At 37.3% G+C, this 17,022-nt stretch overlaps 1 protein-coding gene across 4 annotated transcripts in view; it reads right to left on the bottom strand.

Annotated features, from left to right (window-relative positions):
* TTC28 (tetratricopeptide repeat domain 28) overlaps nucleotides 1–17,022 on the bottom strand; it is a 579,401-nt gene that overhangs the window by 286,922 nt on the left and 275,457 nt on the right. For all 4 annotated transcript variants that reach the window (XM_029219000.1, XM_029219007.1, XM_029219015.1 and 1 more), the window contains one exon: nucleotides 4,587–4,734. In XM_029219000.1, the coding sequence (XP_029074833.1) occupies nucleotides 4,587–4,734 (148 nt within the window). The remainder of the gene's footprint in view (nucleotides 1–4,586; nucleotides 4,735–17,022) is intronic.

The following is a 17,022-nucleotide window of genomic DNA, read 5'->3' as shown; positions in this document are numbered from 1 at the left end:
TGGAATGAATCTCCAAAACAGGGATCCAAAGAGAGAACAGCAACCACTGACAAGGTAAGAAGGTAACCAAAGTATAATGAGAGTAAAGTATAGCCCAAAAACCAAAATTTAGAGGTAAGGTTCGTAATATCTAATTATTTTTAATTTTTACCTTTTCTTAGGCTAATTCCTTAGAGGGGAAACTAAATTAAAAACCACTGGGCTCGTCACAAAAGGACAAATATTGTATGACTCCACTTATATGAGGTACCCTGGTAGTTGCCAGGAGCTGGGGCGGTGGGGGAAGATGAGGAATTATCGTTTCATGTGTACAAAGTGTCAATTTGGGAAATGAAAAAGTTCTGGAGACAGATGGTAGTGATGGGTGCACAACACTGTAAATATACTCAATACCACTGAATTGCATAACTAAAAATGTTATGTACATTTTACCACAACTGGAAAAAAAAAAACAAAAAACTTTTGGTTCACACTAAAAGGAAAACTTAACCCTCCCCCCCAAAAAGGAAAATAAAAACTGACATGTTTAGCTCTTTGTCTAAGCCACTTCATATTTTTCTGGGTTCATTTGTGAATTTATTTATATCCTACTTCATTACAAAAGGATTCAAAGGCCTTCTATAGAAATAAGGTGGAAAACACAGAAGTCAGAGTGAGTGGAAAATAAAGTAAGGAAAACTCAGCTTAGAGACTATAAGCCCTGGCACACTTCCTAAAGGTGGACAGGACACTAAGCTCTAACGCTTCACAGAGGACAAAGTAAAATAAAGGATCACTTCAGATAATTCCCAGACCTTTTAGATAAAAATACACCAATGCTCAGGAGAAACGCAGTTTTTCCAGGCACCAAGTGCTCAGCAAAAGGACCATGTGTGCTGTGCAGTGTTTGTTCCACACCCACAACACAAATACAAGAGCAAGCTTACCACTGCTGCTACTTCTCTCCACAGAGAGAAGAAGGGCATCACACTGCACAGGGAAACTGTCCTAAAGGGGCCTGCCTTTACATGCCAAGGCTTGATTCTCAAAACAATTATTAGGGGACTTCCCTGGTGGTCCAGTGGTTAAGAATCCGCCTTCCAATGCAGGGGACGCAGGTCCAATCCCTGGTTGGAGAACTAAGATCCCCGCATGCCACAGGGCAACTAAGCCCATGCGCCGCAACTACTGAGCCTGGGCACTCTGGAGACCGTGTACCACAACTAGAGAGAATCCCACGCGCCGCAACTAGAGAAGCCTGCATGCTGCAATGAAGACCCTGCATGCCACAATGAATATCCCGTGTGCCACAAGTAAGACCCAATGCAGCCAAATAAATAAATAAATATTTTTAAAAAACAGTATTAGGAGGTACTTATTATCACACCCCTTTTACAGATAAGAACTGAGGTGCAAAGAAGGGAAGCAACCTTGCTCAGTCAAGGGGATAGCAAATGGCAGTACTGGAATTAGAGTCCAACCTTTGGGGGAAAAGTCAGTTTTTTTTTAACGTAACATTTCAGAAACAGGCCCTCTGTGCAAAGTGACTGCCACTTAAAAGAGAATCAGAGGGAAAGAGTTACCAAGGGTGGACTATCAGGTAAATAAAACATGAGCCCCAATTTGACTCTGAGAGAAAAGCTTATATATTCGAGCCATTTTCTACCAGTTCTTCATAAAATCAGCTTCCTGGATCCTCTGAAGCTGGTAGAAACACCACGACAGGTGATAGCCTATAAATGTAATAATCTTTAGATTACCAAATTAACAAGAGGAGAGAAAATATACACAAGAGAACCCTCAGCAAGAAGCAGCCCTAGCGTCTTTAGAGGAACAAATAAAGGTAAACACAGTCTCACTTTGTAATTACATTATTAAATCTGCGGTTGGCAGTAGTACTATGCTACACCATCCAAATTTACATAAACATTTATAAGATACAATGAACTGAAATTGCTGAAAGACTATCTAAAAAGGAGAAATGGAAAATAGTAAAAGGATAATTTGAGGGTCATGAAAGAGTCTCATTTTATATTAATACTTATTTGGACATTTACATAAATGATTTAAGGGAAATACATTACATATAGTGATGTAAATATATCTACAGGAAAAGTAGATTATCTGATATCTGGTTGGTGAGCATGAATGAAACCACAAAAGTAAAGTAAAAAAGACTTAATGCAGTTAGCAATATAGGCAACAACAAAATTTTAAAAATCAAGTAAGTTCCAAAGTGGATTAATATATTTATTTGGGAACAAGAGTATATTACTATAGATTAGCCCTATCTTTAAAAAAAATCTTGAAACGTCCCCAAAAGGCCAAACCACAGGAACGCTGTGCACATCGTGGGAGCTTTGTTTGCTTACAGAAGCACTGGACTAGGGAGCTTCCCTATTGCGTCTCAGAATTACAAAACAAAAACAACTGACACAACAGATCAGACCTACATGTAAAGTGTCCTGGACTGCACAGTTACGCAACAATGGCAGAAACTGAGAACGCTGCAGGAGGCTAAAATAAACAGTGGGTAAAAAATGGGCAGCAAATGATGACAGATTTTGTGAATTATAACCATATGACAAAAAGAGAGGTCATTAAGATGTTAAATGATGCACAGAACAACCCTGTGCAAAGCAACAGTCTTTCTATAAAATGTTGATGAGAAAAGCCCACCTGGAATAGCTACAGTGGTAAAGGCAATACCAAAAATAAGTAAGTTAAATTGCTTTAAGGAAAGAGAAGAAAATATTAAAGCACTCCAGGCACCTGTAAGATGCAGCTTTTTCCAGGGTCGCCCTTAGGTCACTCAGTATAAGATGGGAAAGAACATGGCACAGAAAACCCTAAGGCTGAAAGAAGCACTGAGCTATTTCTTGCAGTGTAGAGAAGATTTTCTTACATTTATCTAAACAAATTGGTTCAAAGGCAAAACGGTAAGTATGATTCTGCTGATCTCAACACATTCACTCCAGTATACTAAGGCAGCAGCAGAAATACCTCAGAATAAAGAAGCGATATCTTCATGAACTAAATAAAAAATGTTCCATGTAAATTACTTGCAGAGGGATATAGGGAGAGAATGAGAAAATACTAGAAAAATGGAAAGGAGAGACAGATTGATCTTTTTTGTTGTCCACTCCCCCCCCACCCCCAAGTCATGGAGCTCCAAAGTACATCTGCTTTAAGTCAGAGTTTATTAACAGCAGGTCCCCCAGTGGGAAAAGCCATTAGGTTCCTGCAGCAAAGACTCAGCTTTGTATGGGGTTATAAAATCGCATGAAGAGAGGCTTCCTTTCCACTTTTTTTCTAGAACATGAAATCTTCGCTTTCAGGAAAGTTTTTTTTTCTTTTTTTTTTTTTTTCTTTTTCGGTACGCGGGCCTCTCACCATTGTGGCCTCTCCCATTGCGGAGCACAGGCTCCGGACGCGCAGGCCCAGCGGCCATTGTTCACGGGTCCAGCCGCTCCGCAGCATGTGGGATCCTCCCGGACCGGGGCACGAACCCGCGTCCCCTGCATCAGCAGGCGGACTCCTAACCACTGCGCCACCAGGGAAGCCCAGGAAAGTATTTTTTTATAGCTATGAATTGCTCAGAGGCCATACGAGTACCATTTAGTTAATCAAACTTTTACTTAGCACATATTTTGAGCCAAGTACCATACTAGCCTGTATATTAAAATTATCTAATGCTGCAAACATTTTCAAAACTAAATAAATTACCTAATGATACTGACACCAAAATTTTTAGGTTAATTCAAAAACGTACCATTTCAGAAACAAAAATAGAGTTCTGCTTGATGTACCTAATTAGTGTGGAACGTCATTAGCTGTCTACTATTTGCCATCAACCTGCCTTAGTGTCTCCATCACTCTGCAAAGATGACAACTGGTGTACACTTTCAACCCAATCTTCCCAAGAACTCCTTCCTCAAAAATCAATGTTTCTCAAAGGGAAGCCAATCTGATTTGAGCCTTAGAACTCCTCCAACCTCCACAGTACTATTTTCAATCTACTGTTGTCCCAGAATACCAATTGGTATAATACAGAAGTAGTATAGGAGAAAACCATGTATCTACCACGTTTCTCTCTCTTTCAAGTCAACATAATCTCTTAATGCTCCTCTGAAAAATGTTAGACATAGCCTACAGTTAGATCCATATTTCCTCTCATGAAATGTTTAATGTCTTCTCTTATCTGTTTATTTCTAGATGGCATATTGGTCCAACTGAGCAGATCAACTTACTAGTAGAGGTGTTTTGGTTTAGAGGTACAAAATCTTAGAACTACAAAAAACATAGGGATTCCTTATGTAACCCTAAAATCCAGAGAATTTGATTCATTTACCCAGTCATACAGTTAGTTAACAAAAAGTTCAAAATATAATCTAGGTCCACAAATTTCCAGTGGCCTTACCACCATCCCATTGTTCTTCATTAATGTCACCTATTGACAGTGATTCCTTGTCTTTCTTGGTCTAAAATATCCAATCTTAGCTAATTTCATAACCTATCCATTCTCAATGCCTGAGTCTAAAGTCTTCAAAGGCTAGAAATGTTCTAATGTAAATTAGGGTTGGACCAAATACTTTCATCATATTTACCTCTCATGGGAGATTTCATGGCTGCTTCTACCATCCCCACCAGAAGCTGGAGACTCTTGGGGTCCTGAGCCAGCCCAGATGCAAAGGCTGCCAGGGCATCGGCATGACGTCCAAGGTACTGGAGGGCAACACCCTGTCGGAAGTATGCCTGGAAATAAAGAAAAGATAATGCATGTTTTACTTATACACAATGCTCCACCAAGGCTGATGAGGATTCTTGATTAGAACAATAGGTCAGCAGAACTAAATTTGAGGTGGTCCTGGTTCAAAAACCTAGTAAAGTGTTTATAATCAAATCTGATTTCTCTGAACATCATAAAATGTAAGCATACTTCTTTCAGACAAATTACGTTTAAAACTTTCATTCTTTTTCCTTCTAGAACACATTGATTTTATCACATTCTTTGATATTTATTCACATAGTACTTTTACTTTTTTTTTGATGATCTTTAAAATCTTTTATCCCAACTTTAATAGCATAAGCTCAAGGACAGGGGTTTGGAGATTTCTTTACATGTCACCAAAGTATCTGGTATAGCGCAAGACAAATGAGAGATATTCAAATTCCACTTATTTTATACTTCTCCTCATTAATTAAAGGGATAAATCAATATGTGATTAGTATTAAGATAACTGTAATGAGTAACACAACATGGTTACATTTTATGTGGTGTTTCAGACATAATATTTTAAAACTGTTATTAAAAATACATGTGCCTTGCTTAGAAACAGAATAAGATTGCTGTCCTTTGTATTGTTTAATTGGATTGGTTAAAAAAACTAGTATTATCAACTGTGAATATAAGGAAACAATCCTCCTTCCAGCTAATTGCAGAAAGGGCCAGAAAATTAATAAAATATTTAAACTTCAGAATGATCTTAAGAATGTGTAGTTTGTTTTTGAACACAGAGTAAAAACAAGTAAATGATCAATGTGTTACCAGTATTTAACCAGCAAAGGACCTTGTAACCGATTAAATAACACATAAAACTGACATATTATTAATGCATTCATGCTTATACGACATCTGCTTCTAAAATACTTGGCCACCTATTTAGCTTAAATACTTTTACAATACTCTATGTTTGTAACACAAATGTAACTTTTTCAGTCCAGTATACTTTGCAATTGTAACAAATTGTATTCATGGAATATAAATGAAGTTTCAAACAACTCCTAAAACAACTACTCAATTAATTTAATATAATTTTATATTACGCACACATACAGAGTGAAAGAGAGCACCTTTCATGTTTATAAAACATATTTACTTATTTCATTTTTGTAACTAAACTTTGAGGTAATGTAAGATAGGCAATACTATTATTTCTATTAAGAAATAATCCATAAACAGAATGAATACTCAAATTATTATGAGCTATTCAGATTTCTATTAGTTTAAACTACTAGCAGCTGTTAAAACTCAGACTCCAGTAAGACAATAACCTGTAAATGAACTTTCATTACTAATTGATAAGATCACTTCCTTTCACTGGACTCAGCCACTTTTTAATCTTTAATGTCTTTATACACATTTTTCACCACCCTTTTCATTTCACATTTTAGGTGATTTCTATGATCCAAGAGGCCATATGTACCACATTCCAACTAAAATTAACTATAGTTTACATAATTCTATATTAAAGCTAAACTTAAAAAATGTATTTATATATGTGTGTGTGTGTGTGTGTGTGTGTGTGTGTGTATACTCTGTAAACTGTAAACTCTATTATTTATGGAGAGAGACAAAATGTGTCTGTAGTAATGATTTCAGGTATATATTTTAAGAAACACAAAAATCTACTGTGGTAATCATTTCACAGTATATGTAAGTCAAATCATTATGCTGTACACCTGAAACTAATACAGTGCTGTAAGTCAATTAAATCTCAATAAAACTAGAAAAAACACAAAAATTTAAATTAGTCTCAATGAATTTTGATAATTTCTTGCCTGTTTAAAGCAAAGCATTATCGTTCATTACTTCACTGAGAAAATAACTGATTTTCCTATCTGCCAAATGAAATCACCGAAAAGTATGACATCCACTCCCCATGCATGTATCCACTCCCTAGTAGGTAGGCAAAGTTCAGCGTTAATGGCAAGTTATGGTGTCAAATACACAAAGGAGTTAAAGAAGGGCATGCAGGTTTTGTTTTCTTAGGACACTCATAAATTAGATGAAAAAAGGTATGACTGGGTCATGCTGCTCATAGTCTCGGCTTCCTTTCTCCAGAAGATTTTGAAAAGAGATATAGGTGAGAAGGCTCCAAGGTCTCCCTTGATCCTCCCTTATGTCCTTCCAGAATCCCCAGCCCAACTTTATAAGATTTTCTCAGTTAAAAGCTTAGAGTTGCATTCTTGTCAAGATAGCATAATGAGTCAAGCTCTGACATATCCCTGTACCTAATTTACAAAGTGGGGCTCTCCCAACTGACTCTCATGCAATATTAATTGCATGTATGAATAGCTGTTGAATAAAAATTAGTTATCTATACTTCTGTGAGAGGTATGCCACCATGGAGTTCAAGCTGATGATGATAAAGCCTAGATTATGGGTTACTGTGATAGAATAAATCAGCACAGTGCCTGACACAGAGTAAATACTTAATAAAGTGAGCTATTTTGATTATTAGTTCATGAGAAAATAATCATAACAAGAAAACATAATTATAGACTAAGAGAATATAAGGAGAGTCTAATAAATATTGAAAATATTTCATTATTCAATATAATATTATCCAATTCCTATCACTGCTTTATTCACTCCTCCCCCTTGCTCCATATAAGACTGCTGGCAACTGGGAAATTCACAGCTGTAAGGCTCCCAGACAAAATCTGAACCACCTGACTAAAAGAAATTGGTACTAACAGGTCTTGGGAGATGTAGCAGCCACCCAGAGGATTCTCCACCAGCCTCTTCCAAAGCAAAGGTCAAGAAGTGCTGAGTTTCACAGCTGTTTACTATAACTTCAAGAAGATTGATGTGACCTAATTTTTCTCTATCACAGGTTTCATAGGAAGCAGCGTCATCTGAGAAAGGGGCAAATTTGGGTCACTTAGGACTGAGGAGAGGCAGTATATGTGCAGCACACCAAGGAAAAGTGGGGCCTATGAAGAAACGTTGAACACTTGGTGCCCAGCCAACCTCAGATAACATACCCCCTGCCTCAGCACTCCCCACGCATATACCCACATTCTGGTCACTGGTTATGTAGCAGATGGAGAAGGGGAGGCAATATGGACTGACTATTGAGAGCACCTAAACCCTGAGAACAATGGTTTTAACCTGAAGCTTTAGCCAAGAAGAAAGACTTAGGGTTAAGACTCTGCGCTTCCAATGCAAGGGGCACGGGTTCGATCCCTGGTTGGGGAACTAAGATTCCACATGCCACACAACTAAGATGCCACATGCCATGCAGGGCAGCCAAAGGAAAAAAAAAGACTTATAAGGAGCTAGTTAATACACTGGACTAAAGGGGGAATGCCTAGATTTTAAAGTGTTGCAGAGTCATTCATATATTTTTTGTTGTTCACCACAAAGAACTTTCAGTGATTATTCTACACATGCTACTTAATCTCACAAATAACAGAAATACAAGTAGGTTACAAGTATAAGTTTTCATTCCTTCCATCCTGCCTTCAATTAACATTCTCTAAAAATCTACAGCACCAGTCACTGTGATGTGTACCACAGGGCTTGTACCCTCAAGTGCTCACAGTCTAGAGGGGAAGAATATAAAAAGCTATAAATGTCTTGACTGCTACCTACAGTAACTGTTTACTAATAGTTAGGGTTTGTAACATTTTAGCAGGAATAAAAATGTAACTAATCACCAAAGTATTTATGCCCTTTTGTTAAAACTGTTAGTATTTGGTCTTTAATAAGTGGACATTCTTCTCATCTCAGAGAGTTTGCTATAGACTAAATGTCTGTGTCCCTACAAAATTAATATGTTGAAACCTAATTCCCAGTGTGATGGTATTTGGAGGTAGGGCTTTTGGGAAGTGATCAGGTAATGAGAGTGGAGCCCTCATGAGTGGGATTAGTGCCCTTATAAAAGTGACCCCAGAGAGCTCCCTCTTCCCTTCTACCACATGAGAACAGGCACAGCAAGAAGACAGCCATCTATTAACCAGGAAGTGGGCCCTCACCAGACACCAAGTCTGCCACCACCTTGATCTTGGACTTCCCAGCCTCCAGAACTGTGAAAAATAAATGTTATTTAAGCCACCCAGTCTATGGTATTTTGTTATTGCAGTCCAAACAGACTACGACACGGTTAAAGTAAAAACACTCAAAGACTAAACATGGGAAACAGTAAGCCATTCACCCTTCAAGTACCCCTGGAAGCAATGAAGGACCTTTAAGTCTTTTCTTTCAACATTTTATTACTGGGTTCACAATTCTAAATCATCACTGAACCCAATAATAACCTAAACTTCCTACTCTCCCATGGCTCAAATGAGTAATGAGGTAAATTCCTATGCTCATAGGTACACATGTATATTTATAACATAAAATATAGAACAAATGTATATAATATGTAATGATATATAAAATTAAGGACTTCTTTGGTGGCACAGAGGTTAAGAATCCGTCTGTCAAAGCAGGGGACACGGGTTCCAGCCCTGGTCCAGGAAGATCCCACATGCCGTGGAGCAACTAAGCCTGTGCGCCACAACTACTGAGGCTGTGCTCTAGAGCCTGCAAGCCACAACTACTGAGCCTGCGTGCCACAACTACTGAAGCCTGCATGCCTAGAGCCCATGCTCCGCAACAAGAGAAGCCACCACAATGAGAAGCCTGCGCACCGCAACAAAGAGTAGCCCCCGCTCGCCACAACTAGAGAAAGCTCACGCACAGCAACAAAGACCCAAAGCAACCAAAAATAAATAAATTAATTTTTCAAAAAATTAAGTGTTTACTTATATGTACAATACAATCTATTACTTAGTTCAAGTGCTCCCAAATATTCTGCCTTTGATTTAATCTGTACTTTTAAATGTTATACTTTAAGGTTCCTAACCTGTCTTTCACTGTTTGAATTTGAAATTTTTTACATCTTCTGAAGAATAAATATCTCTAACTATAACCTGCTAGCCAATCCAATCATACCACCTGCTACCACATCATCACCATCTTTGTCAACCATGTTTGTAAATTACATAACTATTTTACTGACTTTTCCTTTATTATTTAAAAATGAGTAGAGATTGGGAAAATAGAAATGCTGATTCTAGTTTTTAAAAAGCAGCAGCATTAATCTATAATTTAACCACAACTGGGTCAAAAATGAAAATGATTACAAGGTGCCAAAAGCAGAAAAGCTTTAACATCATGGATGAACAAAGAACAGCTAACTATGCTCATTTTTTATGGAAAAGATAAAATTAGAGAACATATATATTAAAAAATGATTCTTAAAAGGAAAGACATGATTTGAGATTTTATTTTTCAGTTCTCTAGGAATTAACGCTCCCCACTCACTGAACATGTCAATCTCTTGTTTAAGATTTGTATATTTGATATTCCACATATTTGACTTTCATATGCTTTTTCAGGAATGCATTATACAGGAAAATAAGGCTGCTTGTATTACTTAAAACATATCCATCATACAAGTAAAATGTAAATAAACACATATTACCCACTATAAAATTTATAACATATTACAAATTATATATTATGTCACATTAAAATATGACATATAAAAATGAAGGGACAGAACCCATGTCCTCAGTAGGTTTCCACTGTTTCGCATGAAATAGGCACCTATATGGATACATAAGCACAAATTATTTTTGTAATATATTTTGTTATATATGTTCATTTAGAACAAGGGAGAAATTAATAGAACTTTCTACAATGATGGAACTGTTCTCTGTACTAATAACATTAGCCTCTGGCCAGCCACATGTGGCCATTGAGCACTTGAAATATGGCTAGTGTGACTAAGAAACTAAATTTTAAATTTCCTTTCATTTTAATTAATTAAATTTAAATAGCCACAACTGGCTAGTAGCTACTGTATTGGACAGTGCAGCTCTAGAGTTTGGTATTCCTTTAACAAACTTCCAAACACAAAGTGAAAGGGTATATACTAAACAAATAAAAATAACTACTACAAAAGCTTTGAACTGAAGCTATGTGACTTACTCCCAAGGCAGCTGTTGCAGAAGAGAAAGTACTCATAAGGCTGACATTAGAATCCTATCCCAGCTGTTTTTAGCTGTGTGCCTTTAGCCAAGGCACTTAGCTTCACGCAAATTCATGTGCCATTTCCACTTACAGAGAGGATGATAAGGATGACCTCAAAGGGCTGTAACAATGATTGCTAACTGATATCACATATGATATATGAAGAGTGAGTACATTTTTAAAAATTGAAGTGAATTTCTCACTATTCACTCTCAGTTTGGCATTTGCTATTTCATCAGGTGGCTCATCTGCTTTACCAGCTTGCAGAACAGAAATTACTTTTGGTAAAGTGGGTGAGGGGCTGACAAAAATTAGGCATAAAACAAAAATTAATGATTTTAATGATAACCTTCAGTCATTAAGGAAATAGTTAACTTATGTTTGGCAACTTCCGCTTCAAAAGCCTATAAAGTAGGTAATACGTTTAAGGGAAATTTTAAATCAAAATTGCTTTTAAAAATGTTTACACTTCTGAGGGCTTCCCTGGCAGTCCAGTGGTTAAGACTTCACCTTCCAATGCAGGGGGTGCGGGTTCGATCCCTGGTCGTGGAGCTAAGATCCCACATGCCTCAGGGCCAATGAAACCAAAACATAAAACAGAAGCAATATTGTAACAAATACAATAAAGACTTTAAATAATGGTCCACATCAAAAAAAATCTTTAAAAAAAATGTTTACACTTTTGGCAGTTGATTGGTAGGCTTCAATTATCTAGTAAATTTGTTATTTGGGAAAAACATCATATGCAGGTTAAATAAAGTCCTTTGGCCTAGGTGGAAAAGAAGAAAGAGGCGGCAAAAATAGATGATCAAAAATCTATCTGTAGAAACATGAAAAAGTCCTTCCTCTCAGAGACTTTACCCTGATCACTGATTATTAGAATTACTACAAGGTGTTCTGAGGCCCAAGCCTGACACCTATTTTAGAATTAACAAGAGCCCAGTCTTATCATATCAGTCTTGCCACTATAAATTATCATAACTTTTAGTGCACAGATGTTTTATTTTCCAAAACCCTTTCTAGCTATCATTTGTTGAACCTCTACTCTGTTAGCTGTTTTCCATAGTTTACCACTGTTTTCCATAGTTTATCACTAACTGTTTTCCATAGTTTATCACTAACGCTCACAATATTCTGCAAGAAGTTCTTATGACAACTATTACACAAAAGAGGTGGTTATGAAACTTGCCCCTGCTGCCAAAAACTCTTTCCACTATCCCACACTACCTCTTTGATAAAAGAATTAATGGTGTGCAATTAACCTCTAAATCAAGCTTTTTGTTTGGGAATTCTTATACTTGCAAAATTCAACCTATGGAGGCAGAAATGAAGGAAAATCAGAAATGACACAGAAAATTTATGAACATGAATATTTAATCTCTATTCCATTAGCAACCGTTGATTGTAGAACAATTTTTAATGAATTGAATGGAAGGAAAATTCATTTCATTAACCTTTCATATAAATGTATTATTATTGAACTAAACAGACCACTGTACTTGCAACTCAGTTCGATGTTAATTAGATTACAAGCATGAGGCTTTAAATCAAAAAGAAACAAAAGGAGCCATCAGCAAGCTTCTCAGCCAACACTTGTTTGTTTGCTGGTTAAAATGGATTTTTACCTGCAATACAATTTGCTATGCTTCTTTTATTTTCTGACATTTTCAAGTGGATTTTCTTTTGCTTCTATTTGCTGACACTTTATACTAAAAATAAAAATAAATAAAACCTTGAGAATCAGCAAAGAACACATTCTTCATGTAGCAATGTTTTACCTGCTCAGCTGGGAGTAATCATTCCTATCTCTCCAGAAAACTATGCTTCTATTTTTTACTAGTCTGTCTTATCGTATGCTGAAAGTACATGCGAGAGATTGAAGGCTATTTTAGAAAACACCATTATTTAGTTTGCAACCCAGAGTCAGAGGCTCAAATGGCCTAAACGTAATGTTCTAACCAAATCTGCAGCTGTGAATTGTTTTTCTCTTCAACATGGCTTTTGGTACACTGAATATCAATTTCTAAAAGAAATCTGCTCTCAATCATAATTGTTTCATATCATATCAACTTTTTTTCCCAAAATTAGTTTTAAACTAATTATATCAAAAGTGTTAAAGTAACAAGTTTATGGGAAAATCATATTTTGAAAAGAAACCAGAAATCTGATAAGCAGCTAAAGATGAAATGACAACCAGGAGTTAAATAACTAAGTAGGTGTCAATTTCTAGCACTGGAGGAGTTCCCAGTGTTAAAGTTTATGTCAAATTATAAGATGTGTCTACCATCATCTGGAGTTTCCCTTTTAAACTTTAAAAGTAAACAATGAAAGAAGTTTGAAGTCCCCTAGAGTAATGGTTCTGAACTGCCCATATCTTGTGCCTTCACTCTATGGGTGTGGCATAGGAGGAGTGTAAAGTCATGCCAAGAAGAAAACCAGGGAATTTTCTGAACAATCACCAAGAAATCACCTAGCTTCAGCATGAGTTCTGTGCCCATGCCCTACCAACCCTCCCTCTACCCCAGAACACAGAGCATGTGTGCCTTCACACATATAGACTGGTCCTGGGGAAAGTGCTAAAACCAGAAGCAAAATGGAAAAAAAATAATGGTGGGCAGAGAGAATTACGAAAAACACTGACGCCAACAATGTGGGAATTAAAGGATTCACTAACTATTGAAAAAAACACTTGGTATCTCACCTACCATAATGTAACTCTACCCAAACCATGCAGAAGGTCAAAGTCATACAATAACATAACATATCTCCTGAAACGTCAAATCTATTTGAAGTTTCTGGGAGAGAATCTTTTTAATTAATAAACTTTGTTTTTAGAGCAGTTCTAGATTCACCACAAAACTGAGTGAAAAGTACAGAGAACTCCCATATAACCACTGTTCTGACACACGCATAACTTCCTGCACCACAGTGGTACTTTCTTATAATCAATGGAGAATTATTTTTATATGAAAATTATAGAAGAAAATAAAAGAGTTCACACAATTTTTAAAAACATAAATAAATACCCATCTCCGTTCCATCTATAGCCCCAATCCTTGGAATAGTACCTCTCTTCTGACTTTTTAGGTATTTGGGAAAGCAAAGTTTCAGAAGGGCTGCCTAAACCACTGATAGCCTTTATCTTTGTCAATTGCTAGCTCACACAAAGAGCCTCCAGAAAAGAATATGTATTGGGGAGAGGGACATGACAGGGTGACATGAGCAAGTGGTAAGAGCAGGGCTGAAAGGCAAGAATATATGCCCAAAAAAACTTACACAAATATTTCACACATGCTTTTCTAAACAATAAACTTCACAGTCTACCTCTTTCCCCTTCCTATATTAGGTAATCTTTCTACACTGGCACATGTGTTAAGGTGCCACACATCAAAATGAAAAACAAGAAAAAGAAAAATGTCTGCCCCTCAATACCTACCAGCACAAAAACATAACAATACACTTTATATCTTTTCAAAAGAGAAGGGGTTCCATTTCTAGGCAAGATAGAGTAAGCATCCAATCTCTCCCACTGAATACAACCACATCCTGGAAAGACTTCATGGAAGAGCTCTCTGTAAATGGCAGCAGATGAATTGAGGAAGGAGACCAGAATTCAAAGCAGTACCAAATCAGCAATGGGTTTTCTGTTGGTCTGTTTATTCTTCCCATCTGGTATCACCCATCTTGGATTCAAAAGCAGCTTAAAATGAGGAAGTACTAATTGGTGCAAACAGAAAGCTCTCCAAGTAAAGTCCTCTTCTTCTGGTCAGAGAAGCAAGAAAGAGAACTCCCAAGGGTCAGAAAGAGTGGAGAAATCCCATTTTTAAAACCCTCTTTCCATTCTTTCCCAGTCCACACCCCAGGCAAACCAACAGTGCCAAGGACAGTAACAGCAGTGGCTGCTGGGCAGGCATATAAAATTCTAAGGAAGAGGACCCTCATCACAGGAGCTGTGGTCCCCAGAGCTCAGGATGAGTCCTAATGCTTTTTTTTCTCTCTCTCTCTCTGCCCTCTCACTACTTGATGCCTCATAAAGACATGATTATAGGACATGCATGGCAGAGCAGGGAAACTAAAGCCCTAGTTTTGGCTAGAGGATGGGAAGGGAGGAGGGCAACCAGAGAGCTGGAAAGTGTTGGGGAATTTTTGAAAAGACATAGGAGGGAGCTTATGAGAGATCCCATAAAGAGGTGTTTGGATCTGACCTTAAATAGCATACCAAGGCTTTGGGAACTAAACTACAGAACAGACTACCACCTGGTTCTCAAACTGGCCATTGGGTGGTGCATACAAAAGAAAGGTCCCAGTAGAACTACAAAAACTCTGAAAACTTAACGGACTTTGGAACCAAAGTCCACAAAATATGGGCTGAGACTTATAGCCTGAACCTAACCAGGTAAATTGTCTATTAAAACAAACTATATTCTTCTTAAAATGTAAACAAGATGCAATGAATAATACCAAAGCATTCAGGATATAAGCAAAATTACTTGGCCTATGAAGAACCAAAAAAATCTCTACTCACAAGGAAATAAGGCAATAAACAGATGCCAACTCTGAAATGACACAGAAATTAAAATAATCAGGCAACTATTATATCCATGCTGCAAGAAGGGCAAATAGTCTTGTGAAAAATGGAAAGACAGACATTCCCAGCAAAGAAATAAAAGATATAAAGAAAAACCAAATAAAAATTTTTAAACATAAGAATACAATAACTAAAGTGAAATATTTAGGAATGGGCTCAATAGCAGAGCTTTGATTACAGACAAAAGAATCAGTGAATTTAAAGATAGACCAAAAGAAATTACCCAATCTGAACAACAGAGAGAAAAATAATTGAAAACCAAACATATTCAGAGCCTCAGGAATATGTTGGGCAATAACAAAAGCTTTCATATTCATGTCATTGGTATCCCAGTAGGAGACGATAAGAAATGTGGAGCAGGAAAAAAAAAAAAAAAACTTGAAGAAATGATTTTAAATTTCCCACAATATGTGAGACACAAACCTTCAGATTCAAAGTCGGCAAACCCCAAATAGGATTAACCCAAAGAAATCCACGTCTAGAAGCATCATAATCAAAATACTGAAAACTAAAAACAAAGAGAAACATCTTGAAAGCAGTCCGAGAAAAATACCATATTATTTGCAGGGAAATAACATTTCAAATGACTGCAGACTTCTCATCAGAAACAGCAGCGGAAAGACATTTTTTAAAGGGCTGAAAGAAAAGAAATGTAAACCTGGAATTCTATACTTCAGGAAAACATCCTTCAAGAATGATGCTGAGGGCTTCCCTGGTGGCGCAGTGGTTGAGAGTCTGCCTGCTGATGCAGGGGACATGGGTTCGTGCCCCGGTCCAGGAAGATCCCACATGCCGCGGAGCAGCTGGGCCCGTGAGTTGTGGCCGCTGAGCCTGCGCGTCCGGAGCCTGTGCTCCGCAACGGGAGAGGCCACAACAGTGAGAGGCCTGCGTACCGCAAAAAAAAAAAAAAAAAAAAAAAAAAAATGATGCTGAAATACAAAGAACTATGAAAACTTAAGAGTTAAAAAACAAAGGGTCTTCCCTGGTGGCACAGTGGTTAAGAATCCACCTGCCAACGCAGGGGACACGGGTTCAATCTCTGGTCCACGAAGATTCCACATGCCGCGGAGCAACTAAGCCCGTGTACCACAACTACCGAGCCTGCTGATAGAGCCCAGGCTGAGCCCACGTGCCACAACCACTGAAGCCCGTGTTCTAGAGCCAATGCTCTGCAACAAGACAAACTAATGCAATGAGAAGCCCGTGCACAGTAACGAAGATCCAATGCAGCCAAAAATAAATAAAACAAATAAATTTAAAAAATAAAAATAAAGAACCCAATAAAAAATGGGCAACAGATTTGAACAGACACTTCAGCAGAGAGGATATTCAGATAGCAAATAAGCACAAGAAAAAGATGTTCAACATCATTAGCCATCAGCCAACATTAGTCAAGAAAATGCAAAGTAAACCACTATATACCTATTTGAACAGCAGACAAACAAAACAAAGACAATACCAAGTGCTGGTGAAGATACAGAGCAACTAGAATTCTCATACACTGTTGGTATAATGCAAATGTCTGGAAAATAGTTTTTCGGTTTCTTATAAAGTAAAATACAGATTTACTATATAATCCAGCAATTATACTTCTAGGTGTTTATCCTAGAGAAATAACAGACGTTCACACAAAACCTGTACATGA

Source organism: Monodon monoceros, unplaced genomic scaffold (assembly GCF_005190385.1).
Source record: "Monodon monoceros isolate NGI ecotype Baffin Bay Population unplaced genomic scaffold, NGI_Narwhal_1 Super_Scaffold_1, whole genome shotgun sequence".
NCBI classification, from domain to species: domain Eukaryota; kingdom Metazoa; phylum Chordata; class Mammalia; order Artiodactyla; family Monodontidae; genus Monodon; species Monodon monoceros.
The sequence above is the reverse complement of the archived record's forward strand: the minus strand, read 5'-3'. Positions and strand labels throughout refer to the sequence as shown.